This window comes from Orcinus orca, chromosome 3 (genome assembly GCF_937001465.1).
Source record: "Orcinus orca chromosome 3, mOrcOrc1.1, whole genome shotgun sequence".
Taxonomy (NCBI): Eukaryota; Metazoa; Chordata; class Mammalia; order Artiodactyla; family Delphinidae; genus Orcinus; species Orcinus orca.
Genome location: NC_064561.1, coordinates 67475488 through 67503070, shown reverse-complemented (window position 1 = coordinate 67503070; position 27583 = coordinate 67475488). Strand labels below are relative to the sequence as shown.

General features: G+C 41.8%; 8 protein-coding genes, 1 long non-coding RNA gene and 1 other non-coding gene across 13 annotated transcripts in view; 7 read left to right on the top strand and 3 right to left on the bottom strand.

The window, feature by feature from the left end:
- LOC101285117 (protocadherin beta-3) overlaps positions 1-17670 on the top strand; it is a 78186-nt gene extending 60516 nt beyond the window's left edge. The window contains exon 2 of the mRNA XM_004286764.3: positions 14857-17670. Within this exon, the coding sequence (XP_004286812.2) occupies positions 14857-15327 (471 nt within the window). The 3' untranslated portion in view covers positions 15328-17670. The remainder of the gene's footprint in view (positions 1-14856) is intronic.
- LOC117196771 (uncharacterized) overlaps positions 1-27583 on the top strand; it is a 190218-nt gene that overhangs the window by 85141 nt on the left and 77494 nt on the right. The gene's annotated exons all lie outside the window — the stretch shown is intronic.
- The window catches only part of LOC101286646 (transcription initiation factor TFIID subunit 7), a 209203-nt gene that overhangs the window by 117095 nt on the left and 64525 nt on the right, over positions 1-27583 (bottom strand). The window lies entirely within an intron of this gene.
- Positions 1-27583, bottom strand: part of LOC101284110 (transcription initiation factor TFIID subunit 7) — a 179059-nt gene that overhangs the window by 86951 nt on the left and 64525 nt on the right. The gene's annotated exons all lie outside the window — the stretch shown is intronic.
- The window catches only part of LOC125964116 (transcription initiation factor TFIID subunit 7), a 178927-nt gene that overhangs the window by 86951 nt on the left and 64393 nt on the right, over positions 1-27583 (bottom strand). The gene's annotated exons all lie outside the window — the stretch shown is intronic.
- LOC101284350 (protocadherin beta-2) overlaps positions 1-27583 on the top strand; it is a 116532-nt gene that overhangs the window by 65063 nt on the left and 23886 nt on the right. The window lies entirely within an intron of this gene.
- Positions 1-27583, top strand: part of LOC101280781 (protocadherin beta-4) — an 80906-nt gene that overhangs the window by 47325 nt on the left and 5998 nt on the right. The gene's annotated exons all lie outside the window — the stretch shown is intronic.
- On the top strand, positions 3479-3551 carry TRNAW-CCA (transfer RNA tryptophan (anticodon CCA)). The gene has a single exon. It is a non-coding gene; the product is annotated as a tRNA-Trp (tRNA).
- LOC101285626 (protocadherin beta-7) lies at positions 7418-10167 on the top strand. Its single transcript, XM_004286763.2, is given in 4 exon segments — positions 7418-8538; positions 8541-9914; positions 9917-9978; positions 9980-10167. Coding segments are annotated over 4 exon segments (2379 nt in total). The 5' UTR covers positions 7418-7640; the 3' UTR covers positions 10025-10167.
- The window catches only part of LOC101285376 (protocadherin beta-13), a 61807-nt gene continuing 46953 nt past the window's right edge, over positions 12730-27583 (top strand). The window contains exons 1-2 of one of the 2 annotated variants that reach the window (XM_049708681.1): positions 12730-14691; positions 21074-21568. In XM_049708681.1, coding sequence (XP_049564638.1) covers positions 12919-14691; positions 21074-21568 — 2268 coding nt within the window. In that variant the 5' untranslated portion in view covers positions 12730-12918. Of the gene's footprint in view, positions 14692-21073; positions 22045-27583 lie in introns of those variants that run through there. The other variant, XM_049708680.1, reaches the window with a different exon arrangement.

The window sequence follows — 27583 nt, the reverse complement described above, 5'->3', positions numbered from 1 at the left end:
AGCTTTGCAGACCCTAAATTTTTTTAAAGTTAATAAAAAGAAGTAGGAATGGATGACAGGTGCCAATAGCACACTAGGGAAGCATCACTGGTTCAAAGGATCTTGTCCCAGAAATTGAATTTAGTACTTAATTGCTTTGAGGGCTAAACTTTCAGTGGAACAAGAATTTTTTGGCTGCAAAACACACCACCAGGACTTCCCTGGTAGTGCAGTGCTTGAGAATCCGCCTGCCAATGCAGGGGACACGGGTTTGAGCCCTGGTCCGGGAAGATCCCACATGCCGTGGAGTAACTAAGCCCATAAGCCACAACTACTGAGCCTGTGTGCCGCAACTACCGAAGCCTGCACGCCTAGAGCCTGTGCTCTGCAACAAGAGAAGCCACCAGGATGAGAAGCCCACACACCGCAACAAAGAGTAGTCCCCACTCACTGCAACTAGAGAAAGCCCGCGCACAGCAACGAAGACCCAACACAGCCAAAAATAAATAAATAAAATAAATAAATTTTTAAAATAAATAAATAAATAAAACACACCACCAATATGGAGAAATACAATCATATGCTCCTCTAAAAACCAATCCAATCAGGCAATTTATTTGATCCTATCTCCTCCTAGTGGGTAGTGGGGGCTACAGCTGTGATCTGAGTGGGTATGGCATAGACTACTAATTTCACCCAAATATATGTTCTCTCATTATTTATTATTAACAGACTTCTCATTTTTAGCTGCCCATGTGGATATGTGGGCTATAGATTATACTTTCCAACTTCTGTTGTGGCTGGGTATGGTCTTATAACTAAGTTATGGCTGGTGAGACATGAGCACAAGTGCCATGGAATACTTCTTAGAAGCAGCCTTTTAAAAAGGAAGGCACAGCTTTCCCTTTCCCCTATTTGCTGGTCTGAATGGCAATGTAATAGCTGGATATTAGGCAGCTGTCTTGGACTGTGAGGTAAAGGTCATGTCCTGAAGATGGTAAAGCAACAAAATGGAATGGGACTGGGTCCCAGATATCATGCAGTGCATTTCAGCCACTAGCCTTATTTTATGAGAGAAAAATAAAATTCTATTTTGTATAAGCAGTTGTTGTTAGGGTTTTTCTATTATTTCAGGCTAAAATTATATAGAACATAATTCTAGCTGATATAGTAAGCTTTTTAAATAAGTGATATTTAAGGTAAGAACCAAAGAATGAATAGAGAAAATAGTGAGACTTACATGCATTTCTTAGAAATCAAGATTTATTAGAACAAATAGGCTAAGCAAACAACACAGGATTCAAGAAAAACAATTTTAAAAATAAAGAAAATAAAAGAAATGGAATTTTTAAATATAAAAGCATAAATTACTTAAATAGAATAAAAATCACATAGATTTGACCAATTAAACACAAGTCTATTTCTCTGAAAAATTCAAGGGTGTTTTGAGATAAATTGGTGGATTGGACATGTGCCTTTAATTTGGCTCTCTCTAAAAATGCACTAACACAAAAGTGAAGAGATATTTTCAAAAATATAAATCTATAAGGATGGAGAGAATAAGGTATAAGACAGCAGATAAAAATCTTAGTAGATGGAAAGCAGATGGATAACTTAGTAGAACTGATAAACCAACCACCCATCCTGAAGTAGGAAAAGCTGAGAACCAGTCATGGTTAGACTGCAGGATTTTCAGAAGTGTCGGACATCAGAACTATCAGCCCTAGACACTCTGGAAATGATGACAGGGTGCCAAATAAGGAGAATTGTGTTAAAATTGCCTGAGAATCAGTTAAATCTCTAATGGTCAAATCACTTTCCCTGACTCCAGTTATGGAGTAACCTACTTTCCCATCCCTAGCGTAAGTCTGGAGTTTTGTTTTCTGATGACTGAAGGAAAAGAGAGTCATCATATTAGAGGGTCCACAGTCAAAACTGAGGGCAGGGGTAATATGCGTAGTGGAAATAGGTGACCATCTAAACAGTGAATGTTGATTGTTAAAATGCTATTTTAGTCACTGGGACCAATTACAAATATTTCAGTTTTCCTCCCCTCAGACACATGGTAGAATTTCAATTCTATTTCCTCTTTAAAATACATGTGGCTCATGCCGCGGAGGGTCTGGGCCCGTGAGCCATGGCCACTGAGCCTGCGCGTGCGGAGCCTGTGCTCCACAAAGGAAGAGGCCACAACAGTGAGAGGCCCGCGTACCGCAAAAAAAAAAAAAAAAAAAAATACATGTGGCTATGTAATTTCATTTCACCATTAAAATGGGAGAAGTGAAATACATTATTTCTGGGCTGGAGCTTTTGGAGACAGTGCATGGTTTAACACATTTACTTTGCCCACTATAGTGATCATGAAAGCCTTTGTGGAGATGGGAGTCTCCAGAAGCCTGGATCCCTCACTGACAGCTATAAGGAGGGTCCCATGCTGAACTGTATGGGACATGTAGTGCGAGAAAGAAATCAACCTTCATTGTGTTAAATCACTAAGATTTGGAGTAACTGTTTAGTACTGAAGCATAACCTAACCTATCCTGAATAATGCAGGCCTACACTCCACTTCCGCCATTCAATCCTTTACCTTTTCAATCCATACCTTTTTCTCCTGGGTAGGAGATTTCTAAAGAGTTGGGGAATCTGACCAGTCGAAGTGAAAAGACCTAATCACACTGACACTGAGGTTTCTCCAACAACAAGAGCTCCCAGTTCACATTAGAGTAATAATCAGAATGGACAAGCCCTGATAACACGCTCAAAACTATTACTGAGCTCTTTAGTCTCCCAAACTAAATCAAGAACAGACACCTGAATGAGACTCCTAAAGAAAGTTTCTAAGAAGAAATATAGAAATAAAAACAAAGCAGTATGGTGTAAGGAATAGATCTTAATTTTATCTTTTTCCAAATAGTTATATAATTGATTAAAAACTTTATTAAAACCCTTTTCTCAATGGAAAAAAAAGAAATAAAAACAAAGCAAAGCAAAAAAAATAGGGTAAACTGGAGAAAATAGAAAATTTCTAAGAGCAGGAGGAAATTAGTTTCCTAGATGAAACTGCTTACCAATTGTCCTGTACAATGGATGAAAATAAACTCAAAGACACATCAGTGTTTAATTTTCAAATGTTTGGGACAATGACAATATACTACAAGAAGAACTAAAAATACAGGTCTCAAAAAGAAGATATAAAATAAAATTCACTTTAGACTTCTTAACAAACACGTTGGTTTAGAGCTCATGGACAAAATATTTTTAAATTCTGAAGAAAAATTATTTCCAACCTAAAACTCTATAATCAGTCAAACTTACAATCAAGTTTGAGAGTAAAATAAAGATAATTTAATACACTCAAGGTCACAACAAAATTTACCTCTCATACACTGTTCTCTGGAAACTACTAGAAGATATCTATCAAAATGTGAGCGTAATCTAGGAGAGAGGAAGTAAGAAGAAAGCGAAAAGAGATGATCCAAAGCAGAACAAGTGAGGGACTTCCCTGGTGGTCCAGTGGTTAAGACTCCATGCTCCCAGTGCAGGGAGCCCAGGTTCGATCCCTGGTCAGGGAACTAGATCCCACATGCCACAACTAAGAGCCCACATGCTGCAACTAAAGATCCCACATGCCGCAATGAAGATCCTACGTGCCACAACTAAGACACGGTGCTGCCAAATAAATAAATATTAAAACAAAACAAACAAACAAAAACCAAAGCAGAACAAGTAAAATGAATCTCCACATGATGTTGAAGGATGATCCCAGGATGACACTTGTCTCCAGTATAGTGAAGAACTAGTCCAGTTTGGAGCTGTATGACTCAAGAGACAGGCATTTCAAAGGATATCATCAGCAAGTCCCCTGACATATCTTCAATCAGATGAAACTCTTGGAGGATGTGATCTCTTAAAGCTATAGAATAAACCAAAAAAGAGGAAGAATAAAATCCTTGAAATAGGAAACCCAATCAGAATAAAAGGCAAAGGGAATTCCAAGAATGACAGCAAAGGAAAGTTCCAGGATGAGACCTATGCAGCAGATGTAGGGAGCAACCACTCAATTTTAAGGAGAATTGATATCTCAGGAGACATGGGAATGACCATGTGGAAAATTGTATTGAGAGGAATTGGAAGTGTGAGAAGAATAGGTGACACATATCTAAAGAAAACCAAGCAAATGAAAAGGCAAGGCAATCATTAACTTCAAGAAAAAAAAAAGTGGGACTTCCCTGTTGATGCAGTAGTTAAGAATCTGCCTGCCAATGCAGGGGACATGGGATAAAACTGGACAGCCAAATGCAAAATAATGAAACTAGACCACTATCTTACACCATACATAAATATCAACTCAAAATGGATTAAAGACTTGAATGTAAGACCCGAAACCATAAAACTCCCAGGAGAAAACATAGGCAGTATGCTCTTTGATATTGGTCTTAATTTCTTCCCGGATATGTCTCTTCAGACAAGGGAAACAAAAATGAAAATAAACAAATGGGACTACATCAAACTAAAAAGCTTCTGCACAGCAAAGGAAACCATCAACAAAACAAAAGGACAACCTAAAGAATGGGAGAAGATATTTGCAAATCATATATCCAATAAGGGGTTAATATCCAAAATATATAAAGACTCATATAACTCAACAAAAACAAAACAACCTGATTTAAAAATGAACAGAGGATCTGAACAGAGATTTTTCCAAAGAAGACAAAGAGATGGCCAACAGCTGCATCAAAAGATATTCAACCATCCCTAATTTTAAGGAAATGCAAATCAAAACCACAGTGAGATATCATCTCACACCCAATAGAATGGCTATTATCAAAAAGGCAAGAAATAACAAATGTTGGAGAGGATATGGAGAAAAGGGAATCCTCATGTACTGTTGGTGGGAATGTAATTTGTGCAGCCACTATGGAAAACAGTATGGAGATTCCTCAAAAAACTAAGAATAGAACTACCATATGATGCAGCTATTCCACTTCTGGATATTTACCTAAAGAAAATGAAAACACTAATTTAAAAAGATATATTCACCCCATGTTCATTGCAGCATTATTCAAAATAGCAAAGATATGGAAACAACCTAAGTGCCTATTGACAGATAAATGGATAAAGAAGATGTGACACACACACATACAATGGAATACTACTCAGCACAAAAAAGATGAAATCTTGCCATCTGCTACAACATGGATGGACCCTGAAGATATTATCCTAAATGAAATAAGTCAGAAGGAGAAAGACAAATACTGTATGATTTCACCCATATGTGAAATATAAAAAACCAAAAAAACAAAATAAACTAACAAACCAAACCAAACAAAAACAAACATATAGATATAGAGAACAGAGTAGTGGGACTTCCCTGGCAGTCCAATGGTTCAGACTCTGCCCTTCCAATGCAGGGGGTGTGGGTTTGATCCCTGGTCGGGGAACTAAGATCCCACATGCCACGTGGCGTGGCAAAAAAAAATTTTTTTTTAATTACAAAAAAATATAGAGAACAGAGTAGTGGCCACCAGAGAAGAGGTGTAGGGGTAGGATGAAATGTGTAAAGGGGGTCAACTGTGTAGTTGAAAACTAAACTTTTGGTGGTGAACACATCATAGTGTATACAGAAGTCAAAATGTAATGTACACGTGGAACTTAAATAAGGTTATAAACCAATGTTACCTCAAAAAAAAAAAAAGTCTCCTTATTGGTAAGGGAACTAGGAAAATGAGGAGGGAAAGTGCAGAAAACTACTGTATTTTCTTATAAACCTTTTAGTACTATTTGATTTTGAATCAAGGTCAAAGATTATTTGAAAAAAGTGTATTTTAAAAGATCAGTATAATAGAGATCTTGCAAGTCTCCTCAAGGATAAAAAGGAGGGGACTTCCCTGGTGGTCCAGCGGTTAAGACTTCACGATCCCGATGCAGGGGGCCCAGGTTCGATCCCTGGTCAGGGAACTAGATCCCGCATGCCACAGCTAAAGATACCGTGTGCCACAACTAAGAGCCGGTGCAGCCAAATAATAAAAAAAATTTTTTAATGTCCTATACTGCCAAAAACAAAAAAAAGAATAAAAAGGAGATAAAGTACTAAATATTACTAATAAGAATAGAGTTATAACTAGAGATAAATAATGCAATGAAAACAATACCAAAATGTTTGTAAATCGAAAACATAATACCAAAATGTTTGCAAATCCAGATAAAATAAATGGTTTTTAAAAATAAACTACAAATTACTTTAAAAAGAAACAAAACCCGAACAGATTAATAACCAAAAGTAAAATGGAAAAGATAATCATAGATTTACCATCCAAACCCAACCCATTTAAAAGGCAAGTTGCAATAAAGCATGTAGAAACAGATGATAATTATAAAAACTATTCTGTTACATAAAAATAGATAGAAAGCTTCCTAATCCATACTACAAGGCCAGGATAGTTTAATACCAAAACCATAGAAGCTAAACACACACATTCATGTATACACACAGAGCAGCAAGGGCCAGAAAAATCCTAAAACTATGCTGGCTCATCAATTCCATCTGTACATTAAAACAATAATATGTAATGGTTAAATGTCATTTATATCAAGAACTCAAGAATTAAAAAGCTAAAGAATAAATTTCAACAGATGTCAAAAATTACTCTAAAATATTAAAGAATAAAGAAAAATAAGAAAACTTTTTTGATACAAAAAATAGAGCATTTACCCCAAACTGAGGTCAGCCATCATAGTTAACGATGAAATACTAGGAGCGCTTCCACAAAGACAAGAATGACACCTACTTGCTACTATTAATTTTAAGAGTATTCATTGCATACTCTTGGAAATGCCAGTCATGTGAACACTAACATATACATAGTACTTAAATCAGGTGAAGGGTGGAGGATGGGGGGTAGAAAATGTTCCAAAAAATATTGCGGGTGAAGAGTGAAGACCTTGAAACTGGAAGGATTATTTAATTCACAAGAAACTGAAAAAAGGCCAGTTACTCTGAAGGGTGTACAGCATTATTGGTAAGCAGTTTACAAATAAACAAAAGGCTCTCAACCAATATATGTTGACTTTTTGATGGAGACTTCATTTTCTTATATATTCTTTACTATCAATCTTAAAAACAGGAAAAGGTTTTCTTAGGATTAACTGCTGGTGGGAAGCCAGAGTTTAATTTTGTGCATCTAAATTAAGGAAAAAGACTGATTTATTTTTCTGCGAATGTAGACTCACAGAGACGGATACGATGTAAGCATTTACAAACTAGGATTACTGTGGCCAGTTGAGGGAAAATATGAAATGAAATAGCAAAGACACTAAGGGGAAAAAAAAAATCCTACTCCAGCTCTTTTAATCCGCCATCTTTTTGTTCTATTCCTGAAATTGGGAGTAACACCCACAAAACGCAAGGTGGCGCTGCAGGCTAAAAAGAGAACAAAATATTCGCATAAAGAATGTTGCAGATTCCAGTGTTAAGAGGAAAGCTGACCAGACTATAAAAGTCGAGGAAAGGAAGCCGTGGTAATAGGTGTTGGGAGAAAGTGGGGATCCCTCCCCACAAGCATTGCTATGATCCAGCTCATTTCTAAGGATTCAGCTGATGCCATTTCTGAATTGCTCGAGGCCGAGAAAAAGTGTTTTTTGAAGACTTGGTTAAACAAAGAATGGAGGCCAGAGTGGAGCGTGCTGTGCAGCAAAGGCAAGTACTGTTTCTTTGTGTATTTCTGCAAGTGTCTTGGGCTGGTGGGGAACCACTACTGTATTTTGTGGAAGAGGAAGCTGAAAAAGGCACCTTTCTGGCCAACCTAGCAAATGACCCGGGGTTGGGGGAATCCTTAGCCCGGGGACCTAGAATCATTTCAGACCAGAATACAGGATTTTTACTACTCGATCCGTTTACTGGTGATTTATTTCTAAATGAGAAATTAGACTGACAGGACCTGTGTGGCCCCACAGAGCCTTGTGTGCTGCCTTTCCAGTTGTTACTGGAAAAACCTCTTCAGATTTTCCGTGCTGAATTATGGGTCAGAGACATCAATGATCATTCTTCAGTATTTCTAGATAGAGAGATTCCCTTGAAAATATTAGAAGTTACCACTCCAGGGGCAGCATTTCTCCTAGAAAGTGCACAGGATTCAAATGTTGGAACAAACAACCTGAGAAACTACACCATCAGCCCCAATGCCTATTTCCACATTAATGTCCATGATAGTGGGGAGGGGATTATCTATCCTGAATTGGTGCTGGATAGACTACTGGATCAAGAAGAGGTGCCTGAGCTCAGTTTACTCCTCACCGCCTAGGATGGTGGCTCTCCACCCAGCTCTGGAACTGCCCTGGTATGCATCCTGGTTTTGGACATCAATGACAACGCCCATGAATTTGTACAGTCTCTCTACAAGGTGCAGGTGCCTGAGGATAGCGTTGTTGTCTCTCTGGTTGTCACCATGTCAGCTAGAGATTTAGATACCGGAAGTAACGGGGAAATAGTTTATGCATTTTTTTATGCTACTGAAAGAATTCTCAAAACGTTTCAAATCAATCCAACATCTGGCAATCTTCATTTAAAGCTGAATTGAACTATGAGGCAATGCAAATTTATACATTAACTATTCAGGCCAAAGATGGCAGAGGACTTTCTGGAAAACGTACGATGGTGGTTCAGGTAACAGATATAAATGACAATCCACCAGAACTACTCATGTCATCACTTACTACAGCAATTAAAGAAAATTCACCTGAGACAGTCATAGCTGTTTTTAGGATTCGAGACAGAGATTCAGGAAACAATGCAAAGATGGTGTGCTCCATCCAAGACAATCTCCCCTTCGTCCTGAAGCCACCTGTAGAGAATTACTACACCCTGGTAACCGATAGCTCTCTGGACAGAGAGAAAAGAGCCGAGTACAACATCACCATCACCGTCACTGACATGGGAACCCCCAGGCTGAAAACCGAGCACAACATAACCATGCTGGTGTCCAACGTCAACGACAACGCCCCCGCCTTCACCCAGACCTCCTACGCCCTGTCCGTCCTCGAAAACAACAGCCCCGCCCTGCACATCCGCAGCGTCCGCGCCACAGACAGAGACGCGGGCGCCAACGCCCAGGTCACCTACTCGCTGCTGCCGCCCCTCGACGCGCACGTGCCCCTGGCCTCCCTGGTGTCCATCAACCCGGACAACGGCCACCTGTTCGCCCTGAGGTCCCTGGACTACGAGGCCCTGCGGGCGTTCGAGTTCCGCGTGGGCGCCGCCGACCGCGGCTCGCCCGCGCTCAGCAGCCAGGCGCTGGTGCGCGTGCTCGTGGCGGACGACAACGACAACGCGCCCTTCGTGCTGTACCCGCTGCAGAACGCCTCGGCGCCCTGCACCGAGCTGGTGCCCAGGGCGGCCGAGGCGGGCTACCTGGTGACCAAGGTGGTGGCGGTGGACGGCGACTCGGGCCAGAACGCCTGGCTGTCGTACCAGCTGCTCAAGGCCACGGAGCCCGGCCTCTTCGGCGTGTGGGCGCACAACGGCGAGGTGCGCACGGCCCGGCTGCTGAGCGAGCGCAACGCGGCCAAGCACAGGCTGGTGGTGCAGGTCAAGGACAACGGCGAGCCGCCGCTCTCGGCCAGCGTCACGCTGCACGTGCTGCTGGTGGACGGCTTCTCGCAGCCCTACCTGCCGGCCCCGGAAGCGGAAGCGGTGGACGCGGCCCCGATCGCCCCGCTCACCGTCTACTTAGTGGTCGCCTTGGCGTCGGTGACGTCGCTCTTCCTCTTCTCGGTGCTGGTGTTCGTCGCGGTGCGGCTGTGCAGGAGGGGCGGGGCGGCCTCGGTGGGTCGCTGCTCGGTGCCCGAGGGCCACTTTCCGGGCCACCTGGTGGACGTCAGCGGCACGGGGACCCTGTCCCAGAGCTACCAGTATAAGGTGTGTCTGCGGGGAGGTACTGGGCCAGCGAGTTCAAGTTCCTGAAGCCGATTATCACCAATCTCACATCCCAGAGCATAGGCAGGAAAAGTGGAAGAATATCCCTCATATCAGAATGATTTCGGTTTCTGATAAAGAATGAAAAATAAATGCCGGTATTATATCTGTAAATATATTCCTATTAAGAAATTTATCTCGATTTACCTGTAGAGGAGTGCTTTCACATATTGCAAGTATTCTTAGGGTCATAGAATAAATTTCTTGACAGAAAAGGATTCAGCTTCAGCCCTAAGAACACTCCAAAAAGCATGGATTGTTTACTATCACCTTTTGTCTCAATTATGCTTTGTGTGCAGTCTATTACATGACACATCTTATTTGAGATGTTTTTAAATTGGAATTCACTGTCTTCAAATATTATTGCTAGTTTTATTTTGTAAGTTGATTAGAGTGCTCTACAAGTATACCTACCCTAACTTTTAAAAAAAGCACTTACTATGCATCATACACTATTTTACCACTTTTAATTTTAGAAGTAATTCTATGATGAGAGGTATTTTAGAAATGAGCAAATAGATGTTCATAGACGTTCAGTGAGTTCACTAAGGTCACCAACTAATTAATGGCAGAGCTAAGCACCTCTCCTAAATCTTCTGATTCTGGGGCCTTGCTGTGATGCTATACTGTTTTCTCTTGTTAGATATCACCTGGCAAGTTTCTCCCTAATTAAGGAGAAATCTTTTTTTCATACTCATATTCCTGTTCAGTGTTTCGTGTATTTGCAAAGAATAAGATATGTATTTGTGGTTTTATTTTCTTATAAACTAATAATCCAGTTTTTCTGTATCAATTATTCAACTATTATTTTTAAAGCTCTGATCTATCCACATCTCAAGTACAACAAAATGAAAGATCAATCTGTGCTTTCTCCTTGTTATCTGAATATGCGACCTTCATTTCATAGAAAAGATTAATGACCATGAATAGAAATATTACATAATTTTGATCGCTTCATTTGTTTATTTTCCTCACATTGCAGTAATTTTCCTACAGTAGTCCCTACCTTTTTAACACGTTTTTCTCCTTTAATTTGAAAGTTTATTTTTTAAAGTTTCTATTCAATATACTTCAGTGCTGAATCGGAAAAGTATAAGAAAAAGAATACTTTTAAATATGTAATATTAAAGAGAAACAAATTATCACTGAATTACTTAAAGATTCTGGAGAGTTAAGGAGAAGCTTTGTTTGTTATAATAATCTGTAACTGCTTTTTCTTTAACAGTTATCCAGATCATTTTTGCAGAGCTGTATTCTGAATATATCATAAGCTAGTGCTGATAACTCTTAAAATAGTAATATTACTGTGCATTACTAATGGGATATAGTCTAATGACAAAAAAAAAAAGAACCACACAGCATTAAAATCTTAAGTTGTTTCCATAGCGTTAGGATAAAATTATTTAGTTTTTCAAGCAAATCAATGGCATGGAAAAGGGGAGGAGGGAATCTTGCACAATGAGAGAAATTAAGACATACCAACCAAATGCAATGGATAGTGGATCTTGTTTAATCTTGATTCAAACAATCATAATGACTTTGAAATAATTGGAAAAATCTGAATATAGATGGGATATTAAACAATATTAACTTAATTTCTTAGGTGTGGTAAGGGCATTGTAGTGGGTTTTTTAAGACTTTAAAAGTTAGAGATTTATAATGAAGTTTTATGGGTAAAAATTTAGTTTGGGATGTGAAAATGTTGGGGAGACAGGGTAAACAATTGTAGCAAAATATTGATAATTGTTCTAGCTAGCTTTGAGTACCTGGGGGTTCATCGTACTATTCTTCATTATGGGGTTTGAAAATTTTCAAAATAAAAGGTTCTTAAAAATTGACACTGTAAAAAGAGAAGAGGACACCCTTCTGAGATACAGAATCATCACTACCATCACAGATTATACATGTATTAGAAAGATTCTCCAGCCTTTCCGGTTTCGTCGTTTGATATGATAACTTCATTCTGAAATAATGCTGCTCATGAATTATTCTACCACGTGAATCTTGGGGGTTTTTTTAGTCATGACAATGGATTAATGCAAACTGAGCTACCTGATGGCATCACATTACATGCCTGGTGTGTGTGTGTGTGTGTGTGTGTGTGTGTGTGTGTGTGTGTGGTTAATCTTTCTGCCTCAGTTTCCCCATCTGTAAGGTGAGGAACTCACAGCAGCCCTATGTAGTAAGTACCATTAATATCTCCACCTTAGACAGATGAGAAAACTGAGGCAGAGGTTAAATAACGTGTCCAAGGTTCACAGCTACTAATTATTCCCATAGTTCATGGCAATAAAAGTATATAATTCTGAAAGTTTTCTATGTTATTATATATATATTTAAATTTCTGCATATAGTCTTTCTTCTCAGGCAAACTGTTACATAAATATTTTCTTTTTGCTACAAACGCAATTAGCATTATTGAAAGTAGTCTCTACTAATATCATTTCTCCTGTATGGCCCTCAGACAATTGCCTCAACCTTAAGGTTCAGAGATAGTAAAAACAGTATTGTAGCCTTACATAGCTCGGTGATACGTACTGGCAAGAGTTGGGAACATTGGGGAGTTCCCTGGTGGTCCCGGCTTCAGTCCCTGGTCGGGGAACTGAGATCCCGCAAGCCACGCGGCTCAGCCAAAATTTAAAAAAGCAAAACAAAAAGAGCTGGGAACATTGCATCCATTTTCAACCCAGAAAATGTAAGATTCTCTGAGGACGCGTGGTGGCGCTGCACGATAAGGTACAAACCGGAACCGCAGCTGCGTCTCCATTAACAGGCAAAACTCAACAGCAGAGCCTGGAAGCCCATGAGAAGCTTGGATGCCACAGAAGGAGGACTGGGTCCTCTGTAAAGGACTACTCACTGGAATATTTCTGAAGTACCTTGTGGAATAACTACAGTCTCAGAAACGTACTGAGGCCTTTACAGCTCAGCGGAACCACCCTCGCCAGAGGCTATACCGAGCAAGAACAATGGAGGTTGTCAGGAAGCTCATTTGCAGACAAAGGCAAGTCTTTTTCTTCTTTTTCTTCTTTTTCTTCTTGGGCTTAGCTCAGGCGGGCTCTGAATTTAGGCGTTATTCTGTGGTGGAGGAAACTGAAGGGAGCTCTTTTGTAACCAATTTAGCAAAAGACCTGGGTCTGGGGCAGGGGGAACTTTCCAGGCGGGGAGCTAGGGTCATTTCCAAAGGAAACAAACTGTATCTGCAGCTCGATCAGGAGACTGGGGATTTACTGCTAAATGAGAAACTGGACCGCGAAGAACTGTGTGGTCAGACAGAGCCCTGTATGCTGCGTTTCCAGGTGTTGCTAGAGAATCCCTTAGAGTTTTTTCAAGCTGAGCTACAGGTAATAGACATAAATGACCATGCTCCGGTGTTCATGGACAGAGATATGTTGCTAAAAATATCAGAGAGCAGTCCTCCTGGGACTAAGTTTCCTCTGAAGAACGCTCAGGACATGGATGTAGGCCGAAACAATATTGAAAACTATACCATCAGTCCCAACTCCTATTTCCGGGTCCTCACCCGCAAACGCAGCGATGGCAGGAAATATCCGGAACTTGTGCTGGACAAAGTGCTGGATCGGGAGGAGGAACCTGAGCTCAGGTTAACCCTCACTGCTCAGGATGGCGGCTCTCCACCCCGGTTTGGCACCGCTCAGGTCTCCATCGAAGTCGTGGACATCAACGATAATGCCCCTGAATTTGAGCCGCCTTTCTATAGGGTACAGATCCCCGAGGACAGTCCCATAGGCTACCTGATTGTCAAAGTCTCTGCTACGGATATAGACATAGGAGTCAATAGAGAGATTTCCTATTCACTTTTCCAGGCTTCAGAAGAGATTAGCAAAACCTTTGAGATCAACGCCATGACAGGAGAAATTCGACTGAAAAAACAACTTGATTTCGAAACAACTCAGTCTTATGAGGTCAATATCGAGGCCAGAGATACTGGAAGTCTTTCTGGGAAATGCACCGTTCTGACTCAAGTCATGGATGTGAACGACAATGCTCCAGAAGTCACCATGTCTGCACTTACTAGGCAGATCCCCGAGAACTCTCCTGAGACTGTGGTTGCAGTTTTCAGTGTTTCAGATCTTGATTCTGAAGAGAATGGGAAAATAAGTTGCTACATTCAGGACGATCTACCTTTTTCCCTTAAATCTTCCATGGAAAACTTTTATACCCTAGTAGCAGAGAGACCGCTAGACAGAGAGACCAGAGCAGAATACAACGTCACCATCACCGTCACGGACTTGGGGACACCCAGGCTGAAAACCGAGCACAACATAACCGTGCTGGTGTCCGACGTCAACGACAACGCCCCCGCCTTCACCCAGACCTCCTACACCCTGTCCGTCCGCGAAAACAACAGCCCCGCCCTGCACATCGGCAGCGTCCGCGCCACAGACAGAGACGCGGGCGCCAACGCCCAGGTCACCTACTCGCTGCTGCCGCCCCTCGACGCGCACGTGCCCCTGGCCTCCCTGGTGTCCATCAACCCGGACAACGGCCACCTGTTCGCCCTGAGGTCCCTGGACTACGAGGCCCTGCGGGCGTTCGAGTTCCGTGTGGGCGCCGCCGACCGCGGCTCGCCCGCGCTCAGCAGCCAGGCGCTGGTGCGCGTGCTCGTGGCGGACGACAATGACAACGCGCCCTTCGTGCTGTACCCGCTGCAGAACGCCTCGGCGCCCTGCACCGAGCTGGTGCCCAGGGCGGCCGAGGCGGGCTACCTGGTGACTAAGGTGGTGGCGGTGGACGGCGACTCGGGCCAGAACGCCTGGCTGTCGTACCAGCTGCTCAAGGCCACGGAGCCCGGCCTCTTCGGCGTGTGGGCGCACAACGGCGAGGTGCGCACGGCCCGGCTGCTGAGCGAGCGCGACGCGGCCAAGCACAGGCTGGTGGTGCAGGTCAAGGACAACGGCGAGCCGCCGCTCTCGGCCAGCGTCACGCTGCACGTGCTGCTGGTGGACGGCTTCTCGCAGCCCTACCTGCCGGCCCCGGAAGCGGAAGCGGCGGACGCGGCCCCGGCCGCCCCGCTCACCGTCTACCTGGTGGTGGCCTTGGCGTCTGTGTCGTCGCTCTTCGTCTTCTCGGTTCTGGTGTTCGTCGCGGTGCGGCTGTGCAGGAGGGGCGGGGCGGCCTCGGTGGGTCGCTGCTCGGTGCCCGAGGGCCACTTTCCGGGCCACCTGGTGGACGTCAGCGGCACGGGGACCCTGTCCCAGAGCTACCAGTACGAGGTGTGTCTGAAGGGGGGCTCTGGGACCAGCGAGTTCAACTTTCTGAAGCCAATTGTGACCAATTTTCAGGGCCATTCCCCTGGCCCAGATATAGAAGAAACCCCCAACTTTAGGAAAGATTTTGGTTTCAGTATTCAGTGACAGCAATTGTGTTTCACGTTCCATATATTTTAAATTGATGATACTTCAAGGTGATGGTTTTTCTGGCAACCTATCATGAACTTTTAAACTACATTAAACTTGCTTGCAAATTTTGTTTTAAAGAAAGCTATCTTTTCTTCATTACTGTAAGAAGATTAATGGTCCTAAATCTTGCCTCTCAAAACACTGTTGAAGTCAATAAATGTACAGGTTCTTTCTGGCATAGCTTAGAAATGTGTTATGAAAAAAAACAGTGGGAAATTAATTCTATATAATCAGTTATATTTCCTTGAGTTTTTCTTATTAGTTTTTAAACCATTAAGTACATAAGAGCAGTACTGCACTAACACACTGAAGCATGCCCAATCAGGAAGGAGAGAGAACTGGTACAGTGAGAATTTGGCTCTTACTTTATTCTGCTCTCATAGCACTTTATTCTTATTTTCTCTTATTAATTGTATATTCATTAATATACCAGTGTTAGTTTTAATATAGTTATTGTAATTGCTTTCCATTTAGTTTCCCTGGTGTAAAAGGGGAGAAAAAGCTACACTGTGTTTATCCAGTGTGATGAAAGGGCATAGAAGGAAATTGGCTTTTCCCACTTGAGAAACATTGGTCATATTGTGACAGAAAATGCAGTAGCTATCCAATCTCCATTCATCTTTTCTTCTTTGGTAACACACTCCAAATTTCATTTAGAGCATTAGTGTGCTTAGTCAAAAGAACGTTTTCCCAGGCTCCTTGGCAGCTAAAACGGGACATTTGACTACATGTATATGCAAATGTTGTTAGAGACTTCCAAGAAGGCCATTAAAAGGGAGGTGACTCATCTAGGAAGGGGTCGCTTTTTGTCCTTCTCTACCTGCTTCTTGCTGCTTGGAATGTGGGAGTCTTGGTTGGAACACAATCAGTCATGTTGAGCCATAAAGCAACACTAAGGATGGAAATAATGGACCAAGACAATCAGTATAGAATAAACTGATTGACGAGGACCCCTGATAATCACAGTTACCATGTCATCCCTGGATTGCTCACTTCTGAGCTTTTTTTACATAAGAAATAAAGGAACTTCTATCTCATTTAAGCCACCATCATTTTAGTTTTGTGCTACCTCCAGTGGAATCCAATCCTAATGCTTTCACAGTAAGACTTTTTGTTAAAATGTTATATAATACGGTAAAATGGACAGATCTTAAGTGTGTAGTTTGATCTAATTGATCTTTGTCAAGTTTTCCTTGATTTCTAATTTACTTAAGAGTACAGAGTGCTTTACATTCATTATCTTTTTAATCCTCTGCCAAACCCTAAGGAAGTTGGCATGTTATTTCCTCTTTTACTTGTTCACAATTATGAAGTAATAAAAGGAAAAATTTGGAATATATTCTAAGTCTACTTGAATGGAATGTTCCAGTTCTTAACCAGTACGCTATCACAGCAGGCATTAACTGGTGGCATTGTCTTCCTAACCAAGGAAGTGAAATCCTTCTATTGCATGAATTGAACTCCTATACAGAAATGTAACTTTTAGTCTGTAGCTTGATTTTGTTTCTATACCAGAGATCACACTGCTCTGGACCAATAAACCCAAAGTTCTTACAGAAGCACTGACCTAAGTAAGCTGGGTCAGGTACCACAATTGACCTTCATCATGATCTTATCAGCCTGATTACCTTCCTGTACCTTCTCAACATATCACATTCATAATTGCAGAAATGAAGGCCTTAAACAGGGAGTAGAATTACCCTATGGTTGTATTTCTTGAGTTTTTTTGTACTATTCCTTCAGTCTTTTTCTGTCAGTCCTAATATATATTTTCTCTTTTTTTTTGAAAGTTTATTATATACATTCTGTAAGTCCCTTGTTCAAATTAAATATACTGTATTCATTTTAGCGCACTATTTCTTTGAAAGCAGTTGCTATTCTAGAATTAGCTCTAAATGAAATAACTAATTTCAGAAAAGTATAGGCAATGATGTGGAGGAATTTTTATCACTAAATAATTTAGAGATTCTGGAAATTAAATAGAAATAAAGATGATAGGCTCCAGTTATTTTCTATTAAAACTAACCATATGTCTTTGACAACGCCTCTTAAAAATTATGCTGAAAAAAGATGTAGAGGGTCATAAATGACTTTATTCTGAAAGGATGGCTCACAAGAGCCGAATCAGACATTCTTCAGCATTTGCTGTGATAATCCAGTTTTGTAGAGTGATGAATTTTTGTTGACTCAGATGCTGGGTGCATGAAATTTCATGCTTATGTATTCATTTTCTATTTCTACTATTAAAAATTATCACAAACTTGGTTGCTCAAAACAATAAAAATGCACTACTATATAGTTCTGTAGATCTGATGTCTGATATGGGTATGACTGGGTTAAATTCAAGATGTCACCAGGGGTGCATTCTCTTCTGGTGGCTCTAGAGGAGAATCTACTTCTTTCTCTTCTCCAGCTTCTAGATGCTGCCTACAATACTTGACTCATGGCCCCTTTCATCCATCTTCAAAGGCAGCAACATTGTTTCTCTTAGTCCACTTCTTCTGTAATCACAGAGGGGTGTAATCACCCCTCTGACCATAGCCAGGAAAGGTTCTGTCCCTCCCAGATAATCCAGGATAACCTACCCCCGACAAGGTCCTCAATTTACTTATATCTGTGAATTCTCTTTTGCCATGTAAGATAACATATTTACAGATTTGGGGAATTAGGGCATGAACATCTTTCGGTGGGTGGCCATTATTCTGCCTACCGCAGGTAGCTTGGAAGAAAATTATCTGGTCTAGCAGGATGACCTGTGGCCAAAGGAAGGCATACAAAGACCTTTATAACAGAAGTTTAGACCCCATTGATTGAATGCTTTAACCCCAGACAAGGTATTTATCAAAAATTGTTCTACAGATTGTTAACAAAAACACTGGATTTATAAAAACATTATGAATCTTTACTGGAATTCAATTTAAATTTTAAAAATGGAAAATCTGAACTAAAGAGTATTTTGGGGTTTTTTTAGATGATGAAAATGTTCTAAAATTGACTGTGGTGATGGCTGCACTACTCTGTGAATATACTAAAAGTCACTGAATTGTAGACTTTAAACGAGTGAATTGTATGGTATGTGAATTACATCTCATTAAACCTGTCTTTTAAAAGGAATAAAACAGAAATTATTCTTGTCATGATAAAAAAAAATCCCAAAACATGGCAGGCCTAACCCTTAGACTGCCTTTTTGGGAAATAACTTTCCAATAATTTGAAAGTTTCAAAAACACATGTCCTCAGGCTTAGGTGTTGGAAAGAAGAGGAAGTAATCTACTCTTTAATAAGGCGTTGATAAAATACTCTCTTTAGAACCATCACTGATTGCAATTTTGCAGTGTCCACTCATCTGTAATTCTATAACATGTACCATGAAAATAATGTACTTGTGAAACTGTTCCCATATTATTTCAGAAATATTTTTCTTCTAAATTTATATTCTTCTCAGCTTAAATGTTAATTAAATTATTTTATTTAATTATTCACCCTGAACAGCTTTAAACAGTCAACATAATGAAAGTTTGCTCTTAGTACTCTTCCTGTGTAACAACACAGCTCTCTCTGAACTCATAAAAACCACAAGAAAATAGAACTAAGTGTTTCATATTACAGAACACGGTTGACACAGCCTATGTGTTACATTTAGGAGAATTTTGCATCCAACGTTAAACCAGAAAAGATAAGACATAGTAAGAACGCATGGTGGCGCTGCAGGTTAAGGTGGTGAGAAACAGAATTGCAGACGTAGCTCCAGGATCCAGCCAGTTTCACACTGCCTGGAAGCTGAAGAACAGCTTTCTCAGTCAGAGTACAATGTGCGTGAAACCTCTTTAAAACTGTATTTAGAGACATAGTTCTGAACTGCTATACTGCAGGACCGGACTACCAGGATCCTGGGCATATATGAAGCTCCTGTGAACTCAGTTTTCAGGAAAGAGCAATGGAGATTGGATGGATGCACAATCCGAGACAAAGGCAAGTCCTAGTTTTCTTTGTTTTGCTGAGCATGTATGGGGCGAGCGCAGAGTTGGGGCCCTATTCAGTAGTGGAAGAAACAGAAAGAGGCTCCTTTGTGGCAAATGTAGGAAAAGACCTGGGGCTGGGGTTGACAGAGATGTCCACCCGCGGTGCCCGGATCATTTCCCAGTGGAACAAAGAGCATTTGCAGCTCAAGGTTCAGACTGGGGATTTGCTCATAAATGACAAACTAGATCGAGAGAAGCTATGCGGTCCGAGTGAGCCTTGCATACTACATTTCCAAGTATTAATGGAAAAACCGTTAGAGATATTTCAGGCAGAACTGAGAGTGAAAGACATAAATGACCATTCCCCCGTGTTCACTGAAAGAGAAATGTTTCTAAAAATACCGGAAAACAGTCCTATAGGAATTTCATTCCCTCTGAGTAATGCTCTGGACTTGGATGTAGGCAGCAACAATGTTCAGAACTATAAAATCAGCCCCAACTCCCATTTCCGGGTTCTAACCCAAAATCGCAGCGATGGCAGAAAATACCCTGAGCTGGTGTTGGACAAAGAGCTGGATCGGGAGGAGGAGCCTGAAATCTCATTAACCCTGACAGCGCTGGATGGCGGCTCTCCGCCTCGGTATGGAACCGCCCAGGTGCGCATTGAAGTGGTGGACATTAACGATAACGCCCCTGAGTTTAAGCAGTCCCTCTACAAGGTGCATATTCCCGAAGACAGCCCCGTAGGCTCCCTGGTTGTCACTGTCTCTGCCAGCGATGTAGACAGTGGAGTCTATGGGAAAATATCATACGCATTCTTTCAGCCTTCAGAAGATATTAGTAAAACTTTGGAGGTAAATCCTATGACAGGTGAAATTCGACTGAGAAAAAAAGTTGATTTTGAAACAGTTCTGTCTTATGAAGTGGACATCAAGGCCACTGATGGGGGAGGTCTTTCAGGAAAATGCACTCTTCTCCTGCAAGTAGTGGATGTGAATGACAATCCTCCAGAAGTGACAGTGTCTGCACTCACCACTCCCATCCCAGAGAACTCCCCTGACATTGTAGTTGCTGTTTTCAGTGTTTCAGATCCTGACTCTGGGGACAATGGGAAAACTATTTCCTCCATCCAGGATGACCTTCCTTTTCTTCTAAAACCTTCAGTCAAGAACTTTTACACCTTAGTAACCCAGAAAACACTAGATAGAGAAGAAAGAGCCGAGTACAACATCACCATCACCGTCACAGATATGGGAACCCCCAGGCTGAAAACCGAGCACAACATAACCATGCTGGTGTCCGACGTCAACGACAACGCCCCCGCCTTCACCCAGACCTCCTACACCCTGTCCGTCCGCGAGAACAACAGCCCCGCCCTGCACATCGGCAGCGTCCGCGCCACAGACAGAGACGCGGGCGCCAACGCCCAGGTCACCTACTCGCTGGGGCCGCCCCTCGACGCGCACGTGCCCCTGGCCTCCCTGGTGTCCATCAACCCAGACAACGGCCACCTGTTCGCCCTGAGGTCCCTGGACTACGAGGCCCTGCGGGCGTTCGAGTTCCGCGTGGGCGCTGCCGACCGCGGCTCGCCCGCGCTCAGCAGCCAGGCGCTGGTGCGCGTGCTCGTGGTGGACGACAACGACAACGCGCCCTTCGTGCTGTACCCGCTGCAGAACGCCTCGGCGCCCTGCACCGAGCTGGTGCCCAGGGCGGCCGAGGCGGGCTACCTGGTGACCAAGGTGGTGGCGGTGGACGGCGACTCGGGCCAGAACGCCTGGCTGTCGTACCAGTTGCTCAAGGCCACGGAGCCCGGGCTGTTCGGCGTGTGGGCGCACAACGGCGAGGTGCGCACGGCCCGGCTGCTGAGCGAGCGCGACGCGGCCAAGCACAGGCTGCTGGTGCTGGTCAAGGACAACGGCGAGCCGCCGCTCTCGGCCAGCATCACGCTGCACGTGCTGCTGGTGGACGGCTTCTCGCAGCCCTACCTGCCGGCCCCGGAAGCGGAAGCGGCGGACGCGGCCCCGGCCGCCCCTCTCACCGTCTACCTGGTGGTGGCCTTGGCGTCTGTGTCGTCGCTCTTCGTCTTCTCGGTTCTGGTGTTCGTCGCGGTGCGGCTGTGCAGGAGGGGCGGGGCGGCCTCGGTGGGTCGCTGCTCGGTGCCCGAGGGCCCCTTTCCGGGCCACCTGGTGGACGTCAGCGGCACGGGGACCCTGTCCCAGAGCTACCAGTACGAGGTGTGTCTGACGGGAGGCTCTGAGAGTAATGAGTTCAAATTCTTGAAGCCGATTCTCCCCAACCTCCCGCCCCAATGCCCTGGGAAGGAAATAGAAGAAAATCGTACCTTCTACAACAGCTTTGGGTTCAATATTCAGTGACCATAATTAACTTTTATATCTCATAGGTATGTTGTTTTGTGGCACTTCCATACCAACATTAGTTCCCCCAAAATGTGTGTGTTTGAAGTTGTACTGATGTTACTTTTATATTTTCGCATGTTCTACCCACCTTTACTTTTAAGTGAATGTTTATCTTTACCTGTGGTTGTAGTTAGATAGCAATTTATTCTCTAACCAAGGAGGTTTTAATTTGTAATTAATTTGCCTCCTTAAATAATAACACCAAATCAGTTTTTGCTCATGGCCCTCTCTCCAGTTGAACTTTCATTCACAATTATGCTTATGATAAAATAAAGCAGACCACTTTCAAAGTATTTCAAGGGTTCAAGTATTTCTTCATTTTCTTCCTTTCTTGCGGTTTTTCTTGTGGTTGAATAATGGTTGCTATTCAGAAATGTCATTCTTTCTTTAAATTCACCACCGTTTTAGTTAACATTTTAAAATGTTTATTACTGCTGAAAATATACCTGAAAAATCATGTCCTATGATACAGTCATAAACACCTTGTTAGAATGGGGCAGAAGGCAATTTTCTTAGTGTCTCTTCTTTACTCATCCTGGAGGGTTATTCTGAAGACACATTAATATTGTGGCCACCCACAGAATACTGGAATATGAAGTTATAATTTTCCAGATGTCTCATTAATGTTACAAAGGTATGATGCAACCTAGTTGAATACAGGCTCCCAAGTAATCATTTGTTTATTGTAGAGTGGACTTGTTTGCTAATGTGTATAATTTTTTGCCTCCTGTGTTATCCCAGAATTTAATATATATACACTGGGCACTAATTTTCAAACTTTAAAAAATCACAGGCAACTGAAAAATTATATTGTATATATTATATAACATACATGTTTTATATGAAAGAAATGTTTTGTGAACAGTGCTTAGCTTTTTTGTGATACAATCTGAAATTGCCTGTATTATTCCATTCTGTTTAATTTTCAAATGTGGTCATGATCCACTAAATTGATTTCATGACCTACTAATGGGTAGCAATCCAAAGTTTCAAAACCACTTTTCTCAGATATTTATAGAGTACTGAAAAGTATGAAAAGATAGTCCTTTAACATTCTAATTTTCGAACTTTTTTCAAGTCATTGTAGGAGGAAGTTTTGTTTCATGCTGTACAAGCACCAACCAACCACTCTTGCCTTTAGTAACCTGACTATATTACAGAAGAGAAAGCCTTCATTGTTGGGGGAGGATCTTTCCGATGAATTTCATCAAAAAGTCTAAAGTCTGTGTGTTGTGGAAGGAAAATGTAGATGAGCAAAATGAGTAAGGGTATAGAAGGAAAGGAAGTGTGTGTGTGAGAGAGAGAGTAGGCATGAGAAAGAGGAGGTGCATGAGGGTGAGTAAAATTATTGCTTTTATGCCTAAGGTGGGACCACGGACTGGAGTCAATGCCACGCACTGCCTCTTGAAGATATTCTAATCTTAACATTATAGAGGGGCTGGGTATTAGTTAATAATGCCTGGAAGTCAAACCTCTTGCTCTAACATATCCAAAATAATCTAATGTTTACAGCCCTTGAATGCTAAAATTTCACCACCAGTTCTTTTGAACTGTGTGGACTGATTAACTGCTCTTTGAATTCAAGAAAAATGGAGGGAACAAAAGTCTCTCCATGCAGGCTAACTAAATTCTAATTTTCTATTTTCAGAAGTGGAAGTTGGAGTAAGTTCTTCTTCCCTAAATGAAAGCTTCCTTACATAGAGAACAAAAACTCATATTAATTAATCAAAATTAAGTATTAAGGTTACCTCCTGTGTTTACTGTTCTTAGTGGGGAAAAGATGGAGGACTACTAGCTTAAAGAGATATACAGTTATAGCTGTCAACAACCAAGGTGGGAGTGTTCTAGCAGCTTGTTTCCCCAGTAAGCTTGGTCTCTCTCATCTATAATGGGGGAGGGGGAAAGAGCAGTTTAAACAGCTCAGGCAGAAAATCTAACAGGCACAACAGCAGAGAAAAGGACGAGGTACTTGTCCTCTTGCTTAGAGTTTTTCCAGCTATCTGAACAGGAGGACTTGCCTATCTCTGGAAAGAACTATGTGTTTCCTGACTCTAATGGAGAGAGGCCAGGCCTTCAGGAGCTCAGATGCCCAGATATAAGTAAACCAACCAGTTATTTTACAATGTATTGCTAAAAATAGATTTTGCTCTTATGCTTCAGATACCTTATTTATAGTTAAATATAAACCATAGGAATCCAACTGTATCAGCCAATTTTATATTAAAGGACTATAAGTTGTCCAATGGGAAGAGGTCACTTCCAAAATGGAGATGCAAGAGACTGCTCAGCCTCCCAGAAATGATTTTCTTGAAAACCCTTACCAATAAGAACAAAATAATACTTTAGGTTGGAATTTGCCAAGAGTATGGGAAAGAAAGGACATAAGGACATTTTCACTTACAAACACATTGTTTTCCTCATTTCCTTTCTACTTCAAGTCCTTATCCTACTACTGCATTCCTGCATCCACTGATTAATCTAACATGGCCTCTCAGTCCTCTGTTCCAGTTGTCATTAGTGCCTTGGCTACATGCTGTACTTTTTCACTACGCAGAACTGTTCTTTCTATGAAATATGGTTTCAGATCTCTCCCTCTGAGAACACAACCTTCTATGCCTTTAGCCCTCTCATCTTGCTACTCCTATCACATCTTGTCTTTGACCTTGTCATGACCTCCATTCCATGATGCTACTACCACCTATCAACCCCCTCCTGTTTTAATTTCCTTCCCATCCAGCTGACTCCCTGTTTAGCACTCCCAATCACTTCATGCTCATATTCTCAATTCTCTTGTTCAACTTGCCTTCACTCTAGGATTTCCTTCACCACCTGATGAAACTCCACATGAGATGAATATAGTTATCTCTTTTCTCTTACACCCGGGATGCTGCACTCTATAAGACAAACTTAGAAAATTATCAATACTATTGCCACTAAGTTTATCACACCCAAACTTAATTGGGCTTTCAAGATCAAGAAATCTTTTTGTATTTTCCTAATCAGCTTTCTCTTTTATTCTCCATAACAACTACTTCAAACCTACTTATCTTACTTTAAACTACTCACCCTACTACTTACACACCCCTTTTAGCAGACGAACTTGCTTAATACCTTAAAGAGAAAACAGAATCCATCAGATGGGAATTATCTCAATTTCCTGTCCCCAAACCTATACTCTTGATAGCATATGTACTTGGAAAATTTCCTCTGCTGAGGTCCCTTCCACCTAAGTCCAATCCCTTCATATATAGGATCCCTGGATCCTATTTTGACCACTTTCTAGGGGCTTCACATTGATTACATCCTTTCTTGTGTATCTTAATTTTCTGCCTCTTTACTCAATACTGCAAATTAGCATTTAAAAACATTTCTCTAGGCTTAAAAAACCCTCCTGAGTCTAAATTCTCCTCCAGATACCAATCTACTTCTTTCTTTTGCAGCTAAATTTCTCAAAAGGATTGACATTTTTATTTCCTTATCCCTCTCACTTTTCATCCCAGTGAAATCTAATTTTTATCACAACCACTCTACTGAAAACTGCTATTGTAAAGCTCATCAAAGATTTGTGTATAAGTTAGGTAAGGTTACACTACTGAAATAGAGCAGCACAACTACACAGTGGCTTGTAAAAGTATGTATCTCTTTCTTGTACCAGCCACAATGTAAATGATTGGGTAGATAGGGCAGCTTTGCTCCTCATGGTCCTTCTGGAACCAAAATTTGTTCCAAGTAATTCCTCTTACATTCCCTGTTTCAGTGTATAATCTACATGACTTGTAGCTGGGTCACTGCCACATCTGGGTTCTAGCTGGCTAGGAGGGAAGAGACACATACAGATGTCTTCCATTCCAGACCCAGAGGTAGCAAATAAAAATTCTGTTCACAATCTGTGAGAACTTAATTAGCCACACCTAACTACAAGGAAGGCTGAGTCACCATGTGCCTGGGTACAGTTCTATTACTATATAGAAAAGGAGAACAGATTTTGGCAGACATCTATCAGACTCCTCCACAATGACCATCTTCTTAAATCCAATGGACCATTTTAATACTTATTTTTCTTGAGTTTTCTGAAGGATTTGCTACTGTTGATCTTCCTCATCTCCTTGAAATGCTATTTGCTTTTAGTTTGATGATTCTGAACTCTGCATCTTCCTTGTCTTTTTTTAAAAAATGCTTCCTGGGCTTCCCTGGTGGCGCAGTGGTTGAGAGTCCACCTGCCGATGCAGGGGACACAGGTTCGTGCCCCGGTCCAGGAAGATCCCACATGCCGCGGAGCGCCTGGGCCCGTGGGCCATGGCCGCTGAGCCTGCGCGTCCGGAGCCTGTGCTCCTCGACGGGAGAGGCCACAACAGTGAGAGGCCCACGTACTGCAAAAAAAAAAAAATGCTTCCTTACCTCTCCTTTAAATGAAGATGTTTCTCAGAGTTCTGTGCTAAGCCTCTTCTATTCTTATTTGACACACTTTTGCTTGGTTCTCGTAGAGATCTCATGGTTTCAAACACCATACACAGGCATACCTCATTTTATTGCACTTTATTGCATTTTGCAGATATTGTGTGTTTTTACAAATTGAAAGTTTTTACAAATTCAAAGCCCTGCAATGAGCATATCTATCGACACCATTTTTCCAAAGCATTTGCTCACTTTACGTCTCTGTGTCACATTTTGGGAATTCTCACAATATTTGAAACTTTTCATTTTATTATATTTGTTATAATAAAACAAATATAATGGTGATCTGTGATCAGTGATCTTTGATGTTACTATTGTAATTGTTTGGGGGGGCACCATGAACTATACCCATATAAGACAGTGAACTTAATAGATAAATGTGTGTTCTGACTGCTCTACCAACTAGATGTTCCCCATCTTTTTCCCTCTCCTTGGGCCTCCCTATTCCCTGAGACACAACAATATTGAAAATAGGCCAGTTAAGGGACTTCCCTGGTGGCGCAGTGGTTAAGAATCCACCTGCCAATGCAGGGGACACGGGTTTGATACCTGGTCTGGGAGGATCCCACATGCCACGGAGCAACTAAGCCTGTGTGCCACAACTACTAAGCCTGCGCTCTAGAGCCCGCGAGCCACAACTACTGAAACCCACGTGCCTAGAGCCCTGCTCCACAACAAGAGAAGCCACCGCAACGAGAAGCCTGAGAAGCCCGCGTACCTCAACGAAGAGTAGCCCCCGCTCGCCGCAACTAGAGAAAGCCCTCGCGCAGCAATGAAGACCCAACTCAGCCAAAAATAAAATAAATTAATTTAAAAAAATTTTTTAAAGAAAATAGGCCAGTTAATAATCCTACAATTTACCTTAAGTGTTCAAGTGAAAGGAAGAGTCACATGTCTCTCACCTTAAATCAAAAGACAGAAATGATTAAACTTAGTGGAAAAGGCATGCTGAAAGCTAGGCCTCCTGCACCAAACAGCCAAGTGTGAACACAAAGGACAAGTTCTTGAAGGAAATTAAGAGTGCTACTCCAGAGAACACATGAATGATAAAGTGAAACAGCCTTATTACTGATATGGAGAAAGTTTTAGTGACCTGGATAGAACATCAAACCAGATACAACATTGCTTTAAGACAAAGCTTAATACAGAACAAGGCCCCAACTCTCTTCAATTCTATGAAGGCTGAGAGAAGTGAGGAAGAAGTAGAAGAAAAATTTGAAGCTAGCAGAGGCTGGTTCATGAGGTTTAAGGAAAGAAGCTGTCTCTAGGATGAGAAAATGCAAGGTGAAGCAGGTTCTGATGTAGAAGCTGCAGCAAGTTATCAGGAAGATCTAGTTAAGATAATTCATGAAGTTGGCTACACTATATCACAGATTT